This window comes from Onychostoma macrolepis, chromosome 08 (genome assembly GCF_012432095.1).
Source record: "Onychostoma macrolepis isolate SWU-2019 chromosome 08, ASM1243209v1, whole genome shotgun sequence".
Classification (NCBI taxonomy): domain Eukaryota; kingdom Metazoa; phylum Chordata; class Actinopteri; order Cypriniformes; family Cyprinidae; genus Onychostoma; species Onychostoma macrolepis.
The window spans coordinates 24,487,674-24,506,608 of record NC_081162.1 but is presented as its reverse complement, the minus strand read 5'-3'; the positions used below and the strand labels follow the sequence as shown (position 1 = coordinate 24,506,608).

General features: G+C 36.6%; 1 protein-coding gene across 2 annotated transcripts; it reads left to right on the top strand.

The window, feature by feature from the left end:
• The first annotated feature begins 124 nt into the window (after positions 1-124).
• On the top strand, positions 125-18,569 carry mbd1a (methyl-CpG binding domain protein 1a). 2 transcript variants are annotated; one of them, XM_058784682.1, is made up of 14 exons: positions 125-501; positions 3,169-3,665; positions 4,489-4,600; positions 5,166-5,677; positions 9,580-9,659; positions 9,766-9,806; positions 10,924-10,980; positions 11,124-11,159; positions 11,375-11,413; positions 12,309-12,491; positions 12,617-12,892; positions 13,383-13,463; positions 13,632-13,880; positions 16,483-18,569. In XM_058784682.1, the coding sequence occupies exons 2-14, from the start codon at positions 3,424-3,426 to the stop codon at positions 16,948-16,950; spliced, it is 2,376 nt and encodes a 791-aa protein (XP_058640665.1). In that variant the 5' UTR covers positions 125-501; positions 3,169-3,423; the 3' UTR covers positions 16,951-18,569. The 2 variants fall into 2 exon arrangements, with proteins under 2 accessions (XP_058640665.1, XP_058640666.1); XM_058784683.1 differs by lacking the exon at positions 10,924-10,980 and having other exon boundaries at positions 126-501.
• The last annotated feature ends 366 nt before the right edge of the window (positions 18,570-18,935 follow it).

Genomic DNA, 18,935 nt, shown 5'->3' with positions numbered 1-18,935 from the left:
CTCGGATTTGGATTATAAATTCGCGCAAAAGGCGTTTTGTATTATTTTTAAGCGCCAAATATTAAAGTATTTACGTAAACTAATAACTCAGATATGCTCAGAGCAAAATCTGGTGTTATTAATCTTGGATAAAGGACGATGGTACGTCCTACCGAGAAAACATTACAATTCACCGTAGCGACGCGCGAGTCAGCGATTTTCATAAAACGTTCCATTATATATATATATATTCGCACGCGCTTATCAAATGGGCCAACCAGCAAACTCCGAGGACCTGCAGTTACTGTTATTCTAGCGTTATTGTTTTACATTAAAGGAGTATTACTGCAGGACGCTGACCGACTGTTCTACCGCTAAATTTAATTGTTCGAAACCTCAGTCAGGATCGACTTCCTACGATGCTTGTGTCAGCGCATGCGCAGTAGATCACCGAAAGTATCGCTGATCGGAGAGAACGAGGCGCAGATGAACGGCTCGATCGACTGCGCGAGACGCGATGAGGTAAGAATGTCTAAATACTGCGGGTCTTCGGTGCACTGTTTGTTTTTGTGCATGGCAAAAACGCGTGCTTATATAACGCAGATAGCGTCATAATTTCGAGATATCGCTGTAGTAAAAGAATCGAAAGATCGGCGTGGTTCCGTGCAGCAGAAAGCGTTCGGAAAGTCGTTTGCGAGGCTGCATCGCTGAAAGCAATGGGGAGCGTGGAAGGGGAGGGTCAACAGTGAAGGGGGGGGCTGCTTGAGCTCATTCAGCACAGCGAAATGGACGTTGTGGAGTCGTGCAAAATAAACTTATCGTGTCTTTAAAATCTGTCACAATTAATAAGGGACGTTGCAAATGGAATACGCTTGCAAAGCGCGCGAGGTTTGATCGTACCGTCGATAAATGTCACGTTCTATCGGACGTGTTTTTGATCGCGTGTCGGGACAGCATTCCTCACTCCAGCGATCTGTAATGGAGGCTGGCGAAACTCGTGTCGATTTATTACGATCTGTTTGTTTTGCACACCGTTCATTTTTTATCACGTTATCGCAAAACAGAAATGTTAGTAATTGCACAAACTATTTAATAGCATTAAGTTTTAAGTTTATTTGCGCTAAAAAAGTGCATCGCGCTATTTTAGTTCCCTTTCAGCAAATTGTTCTATCGGTACTAAGACCACGAGTCCAAACAAATCAACTTGCAATTAGCGTGTCAATTAATTAAAAAAATATGTAACATAAATCAAAGCTTCACCGACGTCAATTGCATTGCAAACATATATGAAAAATAATAATAATAACACACATCGTTAACTTTTAACACATTTCAGATCTAAATATTAAAAACAATGCAGAATATGTTTACTTCTTATATGTATGAAACGTCACTGTTCTTGGGGCATACTAAATATGCTTCTTGCAAAAGGTGGTTAAAACTTAAACAACGACTATTTTACCTCATAATCCAGAGCAACAACACAATATTCCCAAATGATCATAAACACTGATCTGATGATCGCATAATCAAAATGCAAACGAAAGTTTTTGCTTCTGTTAACGTAGTTAAAACGTGTTGTTTAAACTACGTTTTTGGGAATTCGTTTTTATAGTTCTTTTAAACATTTAAATGTGTTTAAATGTCCTCTTAAGTGTAATTGAGACAAGTTTTACTGATTTTTAGAATAGATTGATTAAATAAATGTGCTTGCTTTTTAGGTTTATTGTGGTACATTTCTGTGTTTGTACGGCAGCCAAGTCAAACTATATATTTTGCAACAATATCTGTAGAGAGATATGCTGTTTGCAAGTGTTTACAGACATTAATCGTGACTACCTTGAATGAGCTTATGCATAAGAGTTTACAGTTTGATCATTAATAACGAAACATATTTGGAAACTTCCACAGTTTCATATTTTCTTTAGAAAATAATTATTGTACATTTTATACTTGGTAGTTAGAAAATAGGAGGAATTTAGAGTTGTGTTGATAATGAGCAACTGTATTTGTTACCTTTTGGCTATGTGTGAGAGATATCAGAAAATTACTAGTTTAGTATATTTTCTTCTTAGTAGTTAGAAAAGATGAAGAAACTAAAGTTGTGTTGACAATGAGCTGCTGCATTTGTTAATTTTTGGTTATATTAGAGATGACTGAAAATTGCTAGATCGGTATATTTTCTTCTTAGCAGTTAAAAAGATGAAGAAATTTGTGTTGATAATGAGTTGCTGTATTTGTTACTTTTTGGCTAAGTTCAGCATTTGAGATTTTAGTGTTACTAAACCGATTCGGTGAGTTCCTTACTGACTTGCTAACTTTATCAAGAAGTCATCTTACTGAAATCATCATTTTTACAATATACAAATCACCCTGTGACCCAGATTTGAGCTGAAACCCACAGCGAGATTTTATTATTGCTGAGATGTTGATTACATCTGTTTTATTGGGTTTTTATTGTTCTTCTAATTGTGAAAGTGCTTATTACCTTGATCAACCTTTCAGCAGTTGTCTTAAACAGTTAGTCTGTTTTAATTACATATAATTAGGGTTTCAGGAAATGAAGTATTTTCCATTAAACAAACTTTAACAAGCGCTGGCTGCTTGCTGCACTGTAGCGCATTTCTTTGCCATAGTAATTGCGCTGCATTGCAGGTATCGAATGTTGTCAGCCCATTTGTATCGACCTCCCTGCCATCGCTGCTGGGCTCGCTGCAATTCTGTCACCATGGCAACCGCTCGTTTCAGCCCCGTTCTATAAATATTCTCCTTCACGCTAGTCTAACGTGTTTCTGCTAGCTTGAGTCTTTGCAGTAGCAAAGTAGGTTTTATTTACATCGGTTACATTGCATTGGCAAAGACTTTCTTAGAAGCTGTTGCTGAAGTGTTTTAATAAAATAGTGATTGGTATATATATATATATATATATATATACACACACAAGTATGTAAAAAAAAAAAATCATATTTCTCTTTAGTAATTTCTTTAATCATCAGTGACGATGTTAAGTGTTGTATGTGTGTGTGATTGGTTTGCAATTCATCTCAATATTAGAAATTCAGTATGTCTTTAGAAATACATTAACCAGAAAAATGACCACAGACTGTGCTGTGTAATAATAATTTTATTGCATCTATAATTTGATGTTTAATTTAGTTCTTCCCTGTAATATCTGCATTCTCTTTACAGGTATAATAATTCATAACCACTAAAGACATGGATGAAGCACTGGATTTTTGACTTTTTATGCAAGCCAAGCTCTTTGTAACATTTTGAGATGAAATTTCTACTTCCAACTTCTGTGGACAGCAAAGTCATTTTTCTTATTTAAAAATGTGAGCCAGCGGTTCAGCGTCCAGACTCTTCCTGGCATGACTCAAAACCATTGGTCTCACAAATCTACTAGAAATACAGAGGCCTCAAGGCCAGAGTACGGGATCAGACATGACGGATGAGCTGAACAGGGCATCAGCTGAACCGGAGACAACGAAACCGGAAGAGACTGTGCCGGTTGGAGCAGACGTTGTTACTGTTGTTGAGGATAATGCAGTGGAGAACAGTGCACCTGGAAAGGTGACGGTCGAGTCGCCACCTGATTGGTTGAAGCCAATGGAGGAGGATGAAGATGATGGCGGTGAAGGTGTCAAGAGCAGTGAATGGATCACCAGAAAGACCAATAACGATGTGTATGTGCTTATACCTGATATTTGTTTGCATTTAGTGGGATATATTATAGTTTGTGTTAGAGGTATAACAATATTATGTCACGCATACATTATTATCGCAATACAAAAATTATATGGTGAACCCAGCAGATCACACATTTGAGCTTCTATGTTTAATAATTATTAGTAATAAATTAAAAATAAAATGCATTATTTAGTAAAATACTATTTTTAAAACGTGTTTAAATGACTTGATATATAAATATAAAAATTTCTTTGTAAATATTTGTACAGATAAGATTTTCTTGCTTCCATTTGAAGCTTCTTAAATCATGCTATAGAATATGATTATCAAGTTTTATGCATGTAACTTTCAGGAGTGCTTTCATTAATCCAAAAGAAGACAATCCAAATATGAAGACATTCAGAAATGCATTACATATTTTTGTTGACTTTTTGAATGCAATGAAATGTTACTAAAAAAAAAAGCTAAATAGATGCATTTTCACAAGTGGTCTCACACTTTAGGACCCAACTTTAAGTCTTTTTTTTTTTTTTTTTTATGAACATTTTAATTAATTTGATAATAACTGTCCATAGACTGATGGCACACAGGGCAACTTTTTGAGCAATTTTCCCAAGCAACTTTTTTTGAACAATGTTGCTTGGGCACTTTCCCATTGACAATGGGTGACAAATCTGATTGGTTTTAGGCCCTGTGTCTCACCTGGTGTCCCGTTGACAGCAGCATTGCTCAAAAAGTTGTCCCTTGTAACATCAGCCTTAGACCCGTTGATTATGTTCAGTTGATAAACTGACTTTCGTACTTTTCATATCCTCACAGTCCTAAAGTAAAACGACGCAGAGGTCGGCCTCCGATTGCCAGAAATGCTAGACATGGACTTACTCGTTTAGATTTCAAGAAAGGATTGCATGCAGATCACCCTAAACCTAAGGTTTGTGTAGCTATCTGTATTGATTTGGGTTTTGTTTGCATTGTTAGAAAGAATATTATGTATGCACAATGGGTCAGAAGTTTGGAATGATGAAGATTTTTTAATGATTCTTAAAGAAGACTCATGCTCACCAAGGCTGCATTCAATTGATCAAAAATACAGATAAAAACACTAATATTGTGAAATATTTTCTGTTGTAATTATTTCCTGAGATGCAAAGCTGATTTTTATTTTTTTTTTGCATTACTCCAGTCTTGATGCTTCAGAATTAATTCTTATATGCTTTGATCTGCTGATTTGCTGCTCAATTGTTAAATGTAAAAAAGTCTTTCTATTTATAGGATTTTTTTTGTGAATTTTATAATTTAATATAAAATAAAAAAAATTTTTTTAAATGCGTTAATTATTTGAGATTTATAAGACTTTTCTAAATAACCAGGAGTAAAATTTCCAGAATTTTAGGATTTTTAGATTTTTTTCAAATTTAATTTAACCATGTATGATACTATTACAATATTTTTTAAAACATTCTCTTCTTTTCTATGTGGTTGTTTGGCATATGTAGAGTGTTCGTACTCTACTGGAAAGAACACGTTCAAGTCTCGCATCAAGAACTGCCATTCCCGTCCCAGATCCAACCCGCACGCCTGAGGTTTTACCCCAAACACACAAGAGCATCATTCACAACCCGACGTTGACATCCCAAAGACCCAGACTCATCCCCATCTCACCTACAGGGGACAGCAGCCTCTCCAAGACCCCCAACGCTGAATTTCACAGCCCTCCGCGCCTCACGAGGGTCTCGCCGCTCAGTATCGACACATCTGTGACACGGAATTTCATTCACTCTCCAGCTGTAAAAGTGGGCAATGTTTCCCAACAGATCGTTTCCTCTATTGAACCTGGGAAAGATGGCACTGAGCCACCCCTTCGACTCTGGCTTTGTCCCTCTCTGGAGCCCATTAGTCCTACAAAATCTCAGGATACATTCTCAGATCAGACTGTAAGTTCACCAAATGTTCCGGAGACTACACGTAATGGAACAGCGACCATAAAGGAATGTCTTCCTTTTCTCAGGTGAACAAATCTGACTCATTTTATACCACCTAGAAAGTCTATTTTATATGCTCTAGTTTTAACTAGGTCCTTCACGCATCCAGTTCAGGGTTTCTGCAGGTCTTAAAAAATTGCCTTAATCATCATTCCACAAATGAAGGCCTTAAAAGGTCTTTAAAAAAGTCTGCAAAATTGATTATTTTTGTCTTGTTTTTTTTTTCAATATAAATATCTAAACATCCTTAAATTAAGATGCTTTTACTTGGGATGCAAATTGAAGAAATTAAGTCTTGTTTTCTGAGAATCAAAATGAACAAAACTTGTTTTCCCCTTGAATGAAGTAGATTTTTCTGAGCCGACTGGCAGGTATTTGTTCTTGTTTTAATCTTAAACTCAATTTTGATCAGACATTTAAGGCCGTTTCACACTGAGCGTGTTGCGAAAAAGCGAGGCGAATCGTTGACGAATGTTGCTTTTACACCAAGCGCGAAACGATTGATCATCTTCTGCTAATTCACGCGTGCACACTAGGTGGCGCCGACCAGCAATGCATTTTTTTTCATGTAGCCTATGTATCTTGTAAATGCCTTTAACATCGTCCACTGCTCAATATACAGCATTAAATTAAGATAAATAACTTTTGGCTCTTCATTAGAAACACAAACTATCCATAATGCTTACAAGAAAATATAATTAGAGGTACAATTACCATCAAGTTACATTTCAGAATGTATGTAATTAATGTTTTTGTTCAAACCCCACTTTAAACCATCATCGAGTGCTCGTAATAACTTCTGATTGTGATCTAAAATGGATTTTGATTCTATAATAGGCAGACATACACTCTTTGTATGTTATAATGGACTGAATGCTACCTGCTTGTCATTTGTCATAAACATACTTTGTTATATAAATACCATGAGCTGCATAAAAACATATTCATACAATATATTTTCTGTATATGAATATACAGTGGGTACGGAAAGTATTCAGACCCCCTTAAATTTTTCACTCTTTGTTATATTGCAGCCATTTGCTAAAATCATTTAAGTTCATTTTTTTTCCTCATTAATGTACACACAGCACCCCATATTGACAGAAAAACACAGAATTGTTGACATTTTTGCAGATTTATTAAAAAAGAAAAACTGAAATATCACATGGTCCTAAGTATTTAGTAGAAGCACCCTTTTGATCTAATACAGCCATGAGTCTTTTTGGGAAAGATGCAACAAGTTTTTCACACCTGGATTTGGGGATCCTCTGCCATTCCTCCTTGCAGATCCTCTCCAGTTCTGTCAGGTTGGATGGTAGCGTTGGTGGACAGCCATTTTAGGTCTCTCCAGAGATGCTCGATTGGGTTTAAGTCAGGGCTCTGGCTGGGCCATTCAAGAACAGTCACGGAGTTGTTGTGAAGCCACTCCTTTGTTATTTTAGCTGTGTGCTTAGGGTCATTGTCTTGTTGGAAGGTAAACCTTCGGCCCAGTCTGAGGTCCTGAGCACTTTGGAGAAGGTTTTCATCCAGGATATCCCTGTACTTGGCCGCATTCATCTTTCCCTCGATTGCAACCAGTCGTCCTGTCCCTGCAGCTGAAAAACACCCCCACAGCATGATGCTGCCACCACCACATCCCTGTTTATATTAATATTTATTAAATCCACAGTAGACTGTATTGCACAATTTATTTCATTGTACATTTTACTCCTTATTTTAATTTAGTTTATTTTATCTTTTCTTACTTTTTATCTAATTCTTCCTATTTATATAAATATATATATATATATTCCGTGTTATGTTTCATATTTCTTTTTCTGCACTGTCAATTGAGCGGACCTGTCCTGACCTACATTTCACTACTGATTATACCCTGTTGTGTATGTGACAAATAATAAAGAACCTTGAACCTTGAACCATGCTTCACTGTTGGGACTGTATTGGACAGGTGATGAGCAGTGCCTGGTTTTCACCACACATACCGCTTAGAATTAAGGCCAAAAAGTTCTATCTTGGTCTCATCAGACCAGAGAATCTTATTTCTCACCATCTTGGAGTCCTTCAGGTGTTTTTCATGTGTCTTGCACTGAGGAGAGGCTTCCGTCGGGCCACTCTGCCATAAAGCCCCGACTGGTGGAGGGCTGGAGTGATGTTTGACTTTCTACAACTTTCTCCCATCTCCCGACTGCATCTCTGGAGCTCAGCCACAGTGATCTTTGGGTTCTTCTTTACCTCTCTCACCAAGGCTCTTCTCCCCCGATAGCTCAGTTTGGCCGGACGGCCAGCTCTAGGAAGGGTTCTGGTCATCCCAAACGTCTTCCATTTAAGGATTATGGAGGCCACTGTGCTCTTAGGAACCTTAAGTGCAGCAGAAATTATTTTGTAACCTTGGCCAGATCTGTGCCTTGCCACAATTCTGTCTCTGAGCTCTTCAGGCAGTTCCTTTGACCTCATGATTCTCATTTGCTCTGACATGCACTGTGAGCTGTAAGGTCTTGTATAGACAGGTGTGTGGCTTTCCTAATCAAGTCCAATCAGTATAATCAAACACAGCTGGACTCAAATGAAGGTGTAGAACCATCTCAAGGATGATCAGAAGAAATGGACAGCACCTGAGTTAAATATATGAGTGTCACAGCAAAGGGTCTGAATACTTAGGACCATGTGATATTTCAGTTTTTCTTTTTTAATAAATCTGCAAAAATGTCAACAATTCTGTGTTTTTCTGTCAATATGGGGTGCTGTGTGTACATTGAGGAAAAAAAATGAACTTAAATGATTTTAGCAAATGGCTGCAATATAACAAAGAGTGAAAAATTTAAGGGCGTCTAAATACTTTCCGTACCCACTGTATCTCTATGATCAGACATACATATTCTTTGTATGTTGGTTGAAAGTCCTCTACTTTTACTAGCTTTTAGTGCCACCGCGTCCACCATTTGGGTAACAGCAGTTGCTCTGGCCACGTGATGTAATGCTCAACTCTTATTGGATGGCCCGTTTTCGCTTTGAGATACTGAAAAGATTCGTTGGACTGGTTTGTAAAAACATTTCGGTGCACGAATGTTCGCGGTCTGTGCGGAAGCATCCATAGGAATCTGTTGTTTTATTCCAGCGCATCATTGCGTCCAATATTCGTTTCGCTTTTTCGCGCTCAGTGTGGAAAGGCACTGGAAAATAAGACAGAAATACTGAGGTAGAAAATCGAAATTTTGCAGTTTGATCAGATGGTACATTAAAATTATTTCCAAATTTTAGGGTATAGGTTATAGGGTGGGAGGAGAGATTTTCTGTAAGTGTTAATAAGCAGTTGTTTTTGTAAAATGAATTAAATAATGAACAGTATTGGGGAAAGTAACTTTTAAAAGTAATGCATTACAATATTGCATTACTCCATAAAAAAGTAGCTAATTGCATTACACAGTTAATTGTTATGGAAAGCAATGCATTGTTACTTTTGCATTACTTTTTCTCTCCTGGGCTTGGCTTATTTATTTGTTTTTAATAACCGAAAAACCCAAAAGTGCTATTTTTGGCAAAGGCCCATTGACACCAAGAGTGAAGTCTCCGGCTGATGGAATGTCTCTGCAAATACTCCCAGTTTCTCTCAACGCAGGGACGGGAGAAGTGTCAGTGAATAAAACAAAGTAAACTGCGTTACTTATTTGAAAAAGTAACTCAGATATTTTCTTGTACATTTAAAAGTAATGCTTTACTTAACTAGCTACTTAAAAAAGTAATCTAATTACTAGTAATGCGTTACCCCCAAACACTGGCAATGAATATCAGTTTATATCTGTTGTGAATACAACTCAATTTGTTACTTTTAGAGAACTCATTTACATACTCCCTTCAATTTATTCTTTAAATTTTCTTTACTTGGCCTAAAAAAGTTCCTTAACAATCAAAGTTGTTTGTCTTTCTTTAGTAAATGTGAAAGCTGTGGCGGCCCATTTTCTGCTCAGAAGTTCGGAGACACATTGTGCTTCAGATGCTACAGGACTAAACGTATGGCAATTTTTAATTACACTCTTCATTTCAGCAAACAGCAGAGGATACGTTTGATGTTTGTGTGATTTGTGTTGTCTGATTTCTCTCTTTCTCATTTCTGCAGCAGAGAAGAAGCACTCTCCTCCAAATATTGTGTTTAGGAAGGTATGTACCATTAAATAGTCAATCGCAAGAGATCTCAGGCCTGCTTTTCCTTACTTTCTGTCACTGATTTTTAAGACTGGGATAAAACATGTTCCAAACATAATTTTGGATTCATCTGTTAAACAAGATCAGTGTTATTGATCTATGTTTTGATCCTGCTTCCTCTTTCTTTCCATCTCTGAACATCACCAACAGATAAAAAAAAAATGTCTTCTGTCATGTCTAAAATATATAGACACTCGACTTTGATAGATGAATCAATTGAAAGTATATAACAGCTTTAAACTGATTTTTAAGAGAAATACAACATCTGACACCCTGTGTTGACAGATGACAGTTTTGTCACACATGTATTAAATGCAGTACACATTTTCTGTTTTTGATAAAGTAGTAATGTTTCTTTAAATATCCCAATTTAGTTTTTTAAAGTTTAGTATATGAATACGTTTTATATATGCATATTACATATGTCTTATTTTATATTTTAATAATTCAAATCATGTAATTTAAATTTTATTTAAAAAAAAAAAATATATATATATATATATATATATATATTTAGCATATTTGCATAATTTGTATGTATTTCCTATGTAAAGAGGATGCTTTTTTTCTCATGTCTCAATGCTATATTATTTTTTTGTTAATTTACTTTTTTTTTTTTTTTTTTTTTTATTGTGCTTGCCAGAAAGTCATTCCTGGCCTTTATCACTCATCTGTTGTGTGTTGTTGTTGATGTTGTGAAGTGTAAGTGAAGCAGTATTGTTTTGTCTGTGTTCATGTTAGCTGCATGAGAGGTATAAGGCTTTGGCGATACTTTTGCGTTATAATATCTGAGCTAAAACAACCTAGTTTCCCTTTTGTTCTGCTCTCAATATATGAGCCAAAACAGTTGTTTGCTCACCGTAAGTAGCTAGTAACAAAGTCCAGATTATCCTTGATTTCTCTGGTAGTATTCTTTATTCATTCTTTTATTTTCTTGATTATTCTTTTCTAGTAATGTTATTTCCCTTTATTTCTGATTCTGTTTGAATGTAACACTTCTGTTTATCATATTTCCTTTGCATAATTTTTTTATGCTTTTGAATGTTTTTTAATTTTAATTATCATTTTCAAGGTGGGGCAGGATCAGTGGGAGGTTGGGAAAACAAAACATCCAAGAAAACAAATGCTGGTAATAATAATATGGACACATTCATAACATTTTTAGGCTGACAGCTGCAGCATACACAAAAGCATTGCCAAAGATCATCAAATAATCTGTCAGTAGCTGAACTACTTAACGCCATTAACATAATGTCACTCTGTCTCCTGCAGAAACAATGTCCCAAATACAAGAAAGTGGTAAAAACGGTGAGTGTACATGCTTTATGTAGCTAAATCCTTTTTTTCTCTCATCTGTCGCATACTTCAGTTCAGTGTATGACTATTCATTCATGAGACTGGCGAATTCATTTTGTGCTGCTTATAGTGCAGAAATTACACACTTCACCACTGTTGCAACATATTTAGGAAAAAGTGCTCTGCTTAAAATACCGATCCAGGTTTTTGTTGTGTGTGTTTTGTAGGATTTTGTCCCTGATGGTGATGATGATGAGGATGACTGGGTGAGTGGTTCAGCATCACAATCTCTAACCTCTTGTAGACAATCTTCCACGTGTGTTCTGTCATCTGATTGATAGTTTATACCTTTTTAGCAAGTGAGGGGCCTTTTAGTATAATTATAAAAATTTTCAGGTTGTGATAGACTTTTTTTAATATCTGCTGAAAATCTTTGTAGAATTTAATAAACTAGATGAAGCAACTTGGGTTTACTTGATTAGCCGTACATCATTTTTTAGAAAAATCATGTTAAAATGTGAGTATGAGGAATGTTTATTTGTCCCTCAGTCATCATTGTATTGGATTATATGTTTCCCCTTTATATGAGCTTTGATCATAAAACTAAACATTTAAATATCATCTTACTATGAAATATTATTGGAAGATATAGAGGGACAGCTGATATTTATATGCATTTTATGTAAGTAGTCTGCTATACTGTTGTAAGATCTCCTTGATTTACATTCCAAGCTATCAGAATTTCATATAAATATCAGCAGTTGCACCAAATTGCATATTTTTGTTCTATTTTGTACTAGCTCCATATTGCCTGCTATCATAATATATGAACCATAAAAGCCTGATGTATCAGCTTTTGATGCTCTGCAAAAAAGAAAAATTAACACATGCATACTTTTTTTTTTTTTTTTTTGGCAAAAGGCTCAATAAACTCTTCCATTTAAAAAAAAAAAAAAAAAATTCTGACTATTATCAGCTGATTTAATGTGTGATACTTTACATGGTTAAAACATATTATGAATTAGACATGGAATATTCTTTTCCTGGTTATTGCTGAACTCATAAATCCACTTGAAACCTTTGTTTTTAAGGTCTACTCACATCTAACATAATCTTTTATTAATGAAAAAACACATTTTCTCTGTCTACTCTTGATTACAGGCTGCAAAGAAACGCAATCGCAGGATGTGCCGGCAGTGTGTTGCGTGTCTTCGTGAAGACGACTGTGGCAAATGTGACTTCTGCATGGACAAGCCCAAGTTTGGTGGCAGTAACAAGAAAAGGCAGAAATGTCGCTTACGTCAGTGCAAGTTTCAGTCAAAGCTTCATGCTCATAGAGCAAATGTACGTATTTATGCGATTAACATCAAATGGCATCACTCGAGTGAGGTTATCACCTGACCACAGGCCAAATACACATATGCAAGATGCATTTGGCAAGACGTTTCTTGTTTTATTGTATCATGCAGGGAATGCTAAATCCATCCCTTCCACGAAGAAGGAAAAATGTGAAACCCAAGCTCAAGAGACGGGGGAGACCAAGAAAACAGAAATTCAAAAGCGACCCCTGGGAGGATGACGACGAAGTGTCTGAAAAGGATGACGATGAAGAAGACTTGAGGCATTATAAGATGAATGGCAGGAAGGGAGGAAAGAGGAAATGGAATTACACTTTTAAGGAAGATGAAGAAGATGCGTTCGTCGAGACCGTGATTGATGATGACGAACCGTCCATCACAGAGGAGGTTTCTGATTTTTAAATGTTGCACAATAACAGTGTAGTTTTATGCTGCTTTCACCTCGAGACGGAATTACCACAATTACAAGCTCACAGCTCTTGAGCTGTTAAACTAAATTATTCGTTTTTACGGGATAGCGAAATGGATGCATGTAAGGACAAGTAAGGTCATAGAATGCCATAATAGAAATGTGTGTTGAAACTGCCTCCATTTTGGTCAAATGGCATCACAAAGGTCAAGTGAGAAACGTCAGAACTGCCATTCAGTTCACAACTTGTTTCCAGCTTGTGGATATGGGATTAACAATGAAGTTAATGGTTTTTAAGTGTCAGAAAATGATCAGTAATTATGGTTATTTCGATATGAGGAGATTGCAGCATTACACCAAAGTAACCATCAACCATGTAATTCAGTCCAGAAATATGAATTAATTAGTTTATTAAATATATTCATGATTGTGTTTAATGTTATATTTTAATAATAACTCTTTTTGTAGGATCCTGATATTTTGGGCAGTGGGAGGTCAGTGATGGTGTCTAGTGAGATGTACTCAAACACCTCTGGACTCAATGCTCAGGTAAGGTTTTCTTCATCATTTTCCAGACATCAGTTTCATAGGCATTAAAAAATCTAGTTCTTTTTTCAGCCAGTCAGCAGTTTTTCCAGAGAAAGTTCAATTTTGCAACATCCAGTTATGTATGGTTTGTGTTGGTGGCCATTGAAAGCGGATGTTTGTGTTTCACAGGGATTATACTACAACGTGTCCGGCGTGTCGGCGGCGCCTCATATGCTTGGATCAGTACCTCTGTGTAACAACACTCCACTGCCGATGGGTGAGGTTATCAGCTCTCTGCCGCTGGGGGACGATGTGTCTCAGAACGGTTTTCTTCAGATTGAGATGGTGAGAGTGGGATCACCACCATCACATTACACAGAAGAACCTCAGAACACAGAACCGCATGTGTCAGATTTTCAACTGGAGCCCACGCCGGTGGTGAGTACAGTACTGTTCAAAACTTTGAAAGGCTTTTAAAGTCTCTTCTGCTCCCTGAGGCTGCATTTATTTGATCAAAAATCCAGTAAAAACAATAATATTGTGAAATGTTATTATAATTTTATATTTTAATATATTTGTCACATGATACTTCAGAAATCATTTGCTGCTCAAGAAACATTTCTTAAAACAGTGCTGCTTTATATTTTTGTAGAAACCCTGATACGTTTTTCAAGAGAAAGTTCAAAAGAACAGTATTTATTTGAAATAAAAATTATTTGTAACATTATAAAAGTCTTCACTGTCACTTATGATCAGTGACATGCATATTTGCTGAACGAAAGTATTAATTTCTTTAATTCATTCCTATAATTTTAATTAATTTGATATTTTTATACCTTAAATTTGAATTGATATTTATTTTATAACTTTAATTTCTATAAAGAATTTTTTTAAAATCTTACTGTCTCAAATTTTTAACAGCATTATTTTTCATTTATATAATTTTCATTTTTCTTTGCATTTCCAGCCTTTTCTTTTCAGACAAACTTGAACATCATTACAGTGGGGGAAAACAATTATTTGATCCCCTGCTGATTTTGTACGTTTGCCCACTGACAAAGAAATTATCAGTCTATAATTTTAATGGTAGGTTTATTTGAACAGTGAGAGATGGAATAACAACAAAAATATCCAGAAAAACACATTTTAAAAAAATTATAAATTGATTTGCATTTTAATGAGTGAAATAAGTATTTGACCCCTTTGTAAAACATGACTTAGTATTTGGTGGCAAAACCCTTGTTGGCAATCACAGAGGTCAGATGTTTCTTGTAGTTGGCCACCAGGTTTGCACACATCTCAGGAGGGATTTTGTCCCACTCCTCTTTGCAGATCCTCTCGAAGTCATTAATGTTTCGAGGCTGACATTTGGCAACTCGAACCTTCAGCTCCCTCCACAGATTTTCTATGACATTAAGGTCTGGAGACTGGTTAGGCCACTCCAGGACCTTAATGTGCTTCTTCTTGAGCCACTCCTTTGTTGCCTTGGCCGTGTGTTTTGGGTCATTGTCATGCTGGAATACACATCCACGACCCATTTTCAATGCTCTGGCTGGCTTCAATGCCCTGACCCTGACGGTACATGGCCCCGTCCATCGTCCCTTTGATGCGGTGCAGTTGTCCTGTCCCCTTAGCAGAAAAACACCCCCAAAGCATAATGTTTCCACCTCCATGTTTGACGGTGGGGATGGTGTTCTTGGGGTCATAGGCAGCATTCCTCCTCCTCCAAACACGGTGAGTTGAGTTGATGCCAAAGAGCTGGATTCTGGTTTCATCTGACCACAACACTTTCACCCAGTTCTCCTCTGAATCATTGGCAAACTTCAGACGGGTCTGTACATGTGCTTTCTTGAGCAGGGGGACCTTGCGGGCGCTGCAGGATTTCAGTCCTTCACGGCGTAGTGTGTTACCAATTGTTTTCTTGGTGACTATGGTCCCAGCTGCCTTGAGATCATTGACAAGATCCTCCCGTGTAGTTCTGGGCTGATTCCTCACCGTTCTCGTGATCATTGAAACTCCACGAGGTGAGATCTTGCTTGGAGCCCCAGACCGAGGAAGATTGACAGTTATTTTGTGTTTCTTCCATTTGCGAATAATCGCACAAACTGTTGTCACCTTCTCACCAAGCTGCTTGGCGAAGGTCTTGTAGCCCATTCCAGCCTTGTGTAGGTCTACAATCTTGTCCCTGACATCCTTGGACAGCTCTTTGGTCTTGGCCATGGTGGAGAGTTTGGGATCTGATTGATTGATTGCTTCTGTGGACAGTTGTCTTTTATACAGATAACAAGCTGAGATTACTCCCTTTAAGAAAGTGCTCATAATCTCAGCTCTTACCTGTATAAAAGACACCTGGGAGGCAGAAATCTTGCTGATTGATAGGGGATCAAATACTTATTTGACTCATTAAAATGCAAATCAATTTCTAACTTTTTTTTTAATGCGTTTTTCTGGATTTTTTGTTGTTATTCTATCTCTCACTGTTAAAATAAACCTACAATTAAAATTATAGACTGATCATTTCTTAGTCAGTGGGCAAACGTACAAAATCAACAGGGGATAAAATAATTTTTTTCCCCCACTGTATATAACAAAATATCTAAGTGACATTTATTTTAAAGCACAAGCACACTTTCAAGTAAACTATTTCACAAAAAGGAGGTTTTATTTATCTATTAATTTAATAAAAGGACTATGCATACTTGTCACTGTATTTGTAAAGCTTTAGTGGATCATCTTCATAGTTAAGGTTTTTTGTTGTTGTTGTTGTTGTTGTTTTTTACACCTTTTGCTATTCTCTAAAAATCACCAGTTCGTATTTTGCTTCCTGATATTTTTTTGATGTTCTTTGGTTTTATGGTTTGATTTTTTTTGTTTTTTTTTGTATACAGTGAAATTCAGATTTTTATTAAAGTGCCCAAAAGTGTCTAACTCGTCCGTTGTAAATGTAAATCATTCAAGATTAAATGATTATGATGATTTTAAGATCATCCACAGCTACCAACCATGTCAGACCATGTAAATGTCACGTCTGCTTTCGTAGATCACCCAGATCTTCAGTCTGGCAGGAGGAGAGAGCGACTGCGACCGAGACCAAGGCCTGATGGAGCTGTTCACTTCACTAGGCCAGACCGTGCTGCCCGCTCACTGGGTGGGCGTCATGGCCAAAGGCCCCGTCCTCCAGCTCCTGCAGTGCTCCAAACTCTCCACCATGGCTGACACGGTGGTCCAGATCGAGAAGGGCTTCTTCTACCAGGTCAGCGTTCAGAACCAGCCTCTGCTGCTGATGCACGCCGTCTACTCACGCCACCCCACCTGCCTGGAGACGGTCGATGACGTGGTGTCGCTCTTGCTGGACTTGGAGGAGCTGGGCGTGTGTCAGGGCTACCAGAACTTCCACATGGGTCCGCCGTGGGAGCCCAGAATGAGCGTGCGAGCGGCTCTGTGCGATTTGCTCATTCCCAAGGACGAGGAACAGTGTCCGAAATGCACACAGCCTGTAGAGGGTTGAACAGAGAATTTACTCTGTTTTCAAACATCTATAAGTAGTTCGAGACACTCTTCCACCACTTCTTATAGTGCTTACAGTGCAGTCAGAGCTGTTTCTGACCTCATGATGAATCAACATCTAAAATGGTGCTTCTTTTTTTGTTTTCTTTTTAGAAGTTAGTGACGCAACTTTTGAGAAAGGACTCGCAAACCACTAAGTTTTACCAAAATCCCTTCTTTCCGTTGCTCTCCAGTTGGGATTAGGACATAAATGCATTCAGTTCTCATTTAAACTACCTCTCAATCATTTTATGGACCAATTTAAACCTTAAACCTCCCAGGTGCCCTTATTGTAGGTTATTATAAATTGTTACTGTAGTACAATGAAATGCATAGAAGCTTGTTTCTGTCATGGGATAAAAAAATAAAAAAGGTAATTGCAACTTTTTATCATATAAAGTATATCATTGAGTTCATATATCATAATTCAGACTCTTTTTCTTGTAATTGCAAGATATAAAAGCAGAATTGCAAACGGTATGAACTCAAAATTCTGAGAAGTTCGAATTGTGGAATATAAACTCGCTATTGCAAGAAAATATAATTATTTTTTTTTACATTTTGTGGCAGAAACAATAAAACAGAATTGCGAGACGTAAACTCAGAATTTGGAGGGAAAATGAATTATGAGATGTAAGAAGAACATCAGAATTCTGAGTTTGTGTATCACAGTTCTGAGAGGAAAAAAAGGCTGAATTGTATAATAAAGTCATAGTTACTGTATTGATTTTTTTTGTTCTGTGGCAAGAACGGGCTTCCTGTTTCTGTGTTCTGTACTGCCTTTGTTGTGCTAGATTTGGGGTTGTACGTTCAAACTTAAAGTTGCTTGAAGTCGATTTTAAACCAAAATCATTCAACCGTTAAAAATTGTCTTTTTTTATTTTATTTATAACTTACACTGTATTTTTAAATTTTACCCCAAAGCAAGCACACTATCTTTCATTATGTGTGTTTTTACATCTTTTTTTTTTTCCAGGATTCTCATTACGTGAGTGTTTTTATGCAATGGAAGATGCACTCTGGTCTTTTTTTGTCCTGTTGTTAATCACACCTGCTTTCATGTGACTGAATTGTGTTACGCATGATAAAGTGCAACTAATGGCACAGCAGTCCGCAGTGCATCTGTGTGCATTTTTGCTGTTACGCGTATTATTCCCAGCCTACAGTAGACATCCGACCGGAGGACATTTCACTGATCGGCCTTTATACGGTTTACCTATATTGTAATTCTTCCTAGGAGATAAATTGATGCAGTTAACATTTGACTAGTTTCTATGTCAGTGCAACGTTTTGTTTTTTCATTCCTGAGTGATTTTAATTAAAATGTTTAAAGCTATTTTTTTTTAAAAACCTCTACCCCTGGAGATCTGTACAAAATAAGCTGTAAAATATACATAATAGTCTGAAATTATTTATAAATAGAGGATGTAAGCTATACAGAGGATGAGTTTCTGAGGGCATCTCTGTATTGTAAATCTTATCTTGCTCTTTTGATCTGTTTAACCTCGAGTTCAGTTTTTGAAACACTGTAAAGTAAGATTTTTATGAAGGGTGGGTAAAATAAAGGTTTCTTTTTTCATATATCCAGACAATTCTCCCCTTTTTTTTTTCTGAAGTGGCTATCAGAATCATTCAGAATCAAACTCTTTGATCCATGAAAAATTTAGCCAGAAAAAAAAAAAGGATTTTGCAATATGATTTAATCTGAACATATGAACACAAAATGAACATGATTTAATGTGATGCATTTACTCAATATGAATTGTCTGAATTTATAATTCAGTTGACAGCATTTGTAATAGTAAGACATTAAAATTTGAATTAAATATTATTTTAGTTGTAAAAACATGCTGTAAAAAGCGGTATATTAATATAAATTCAGATTGAATTGAAAATGTTTATGCTTCCGGCAGTTCTCTAATTGTGAGTTGACAAACATATATGAGA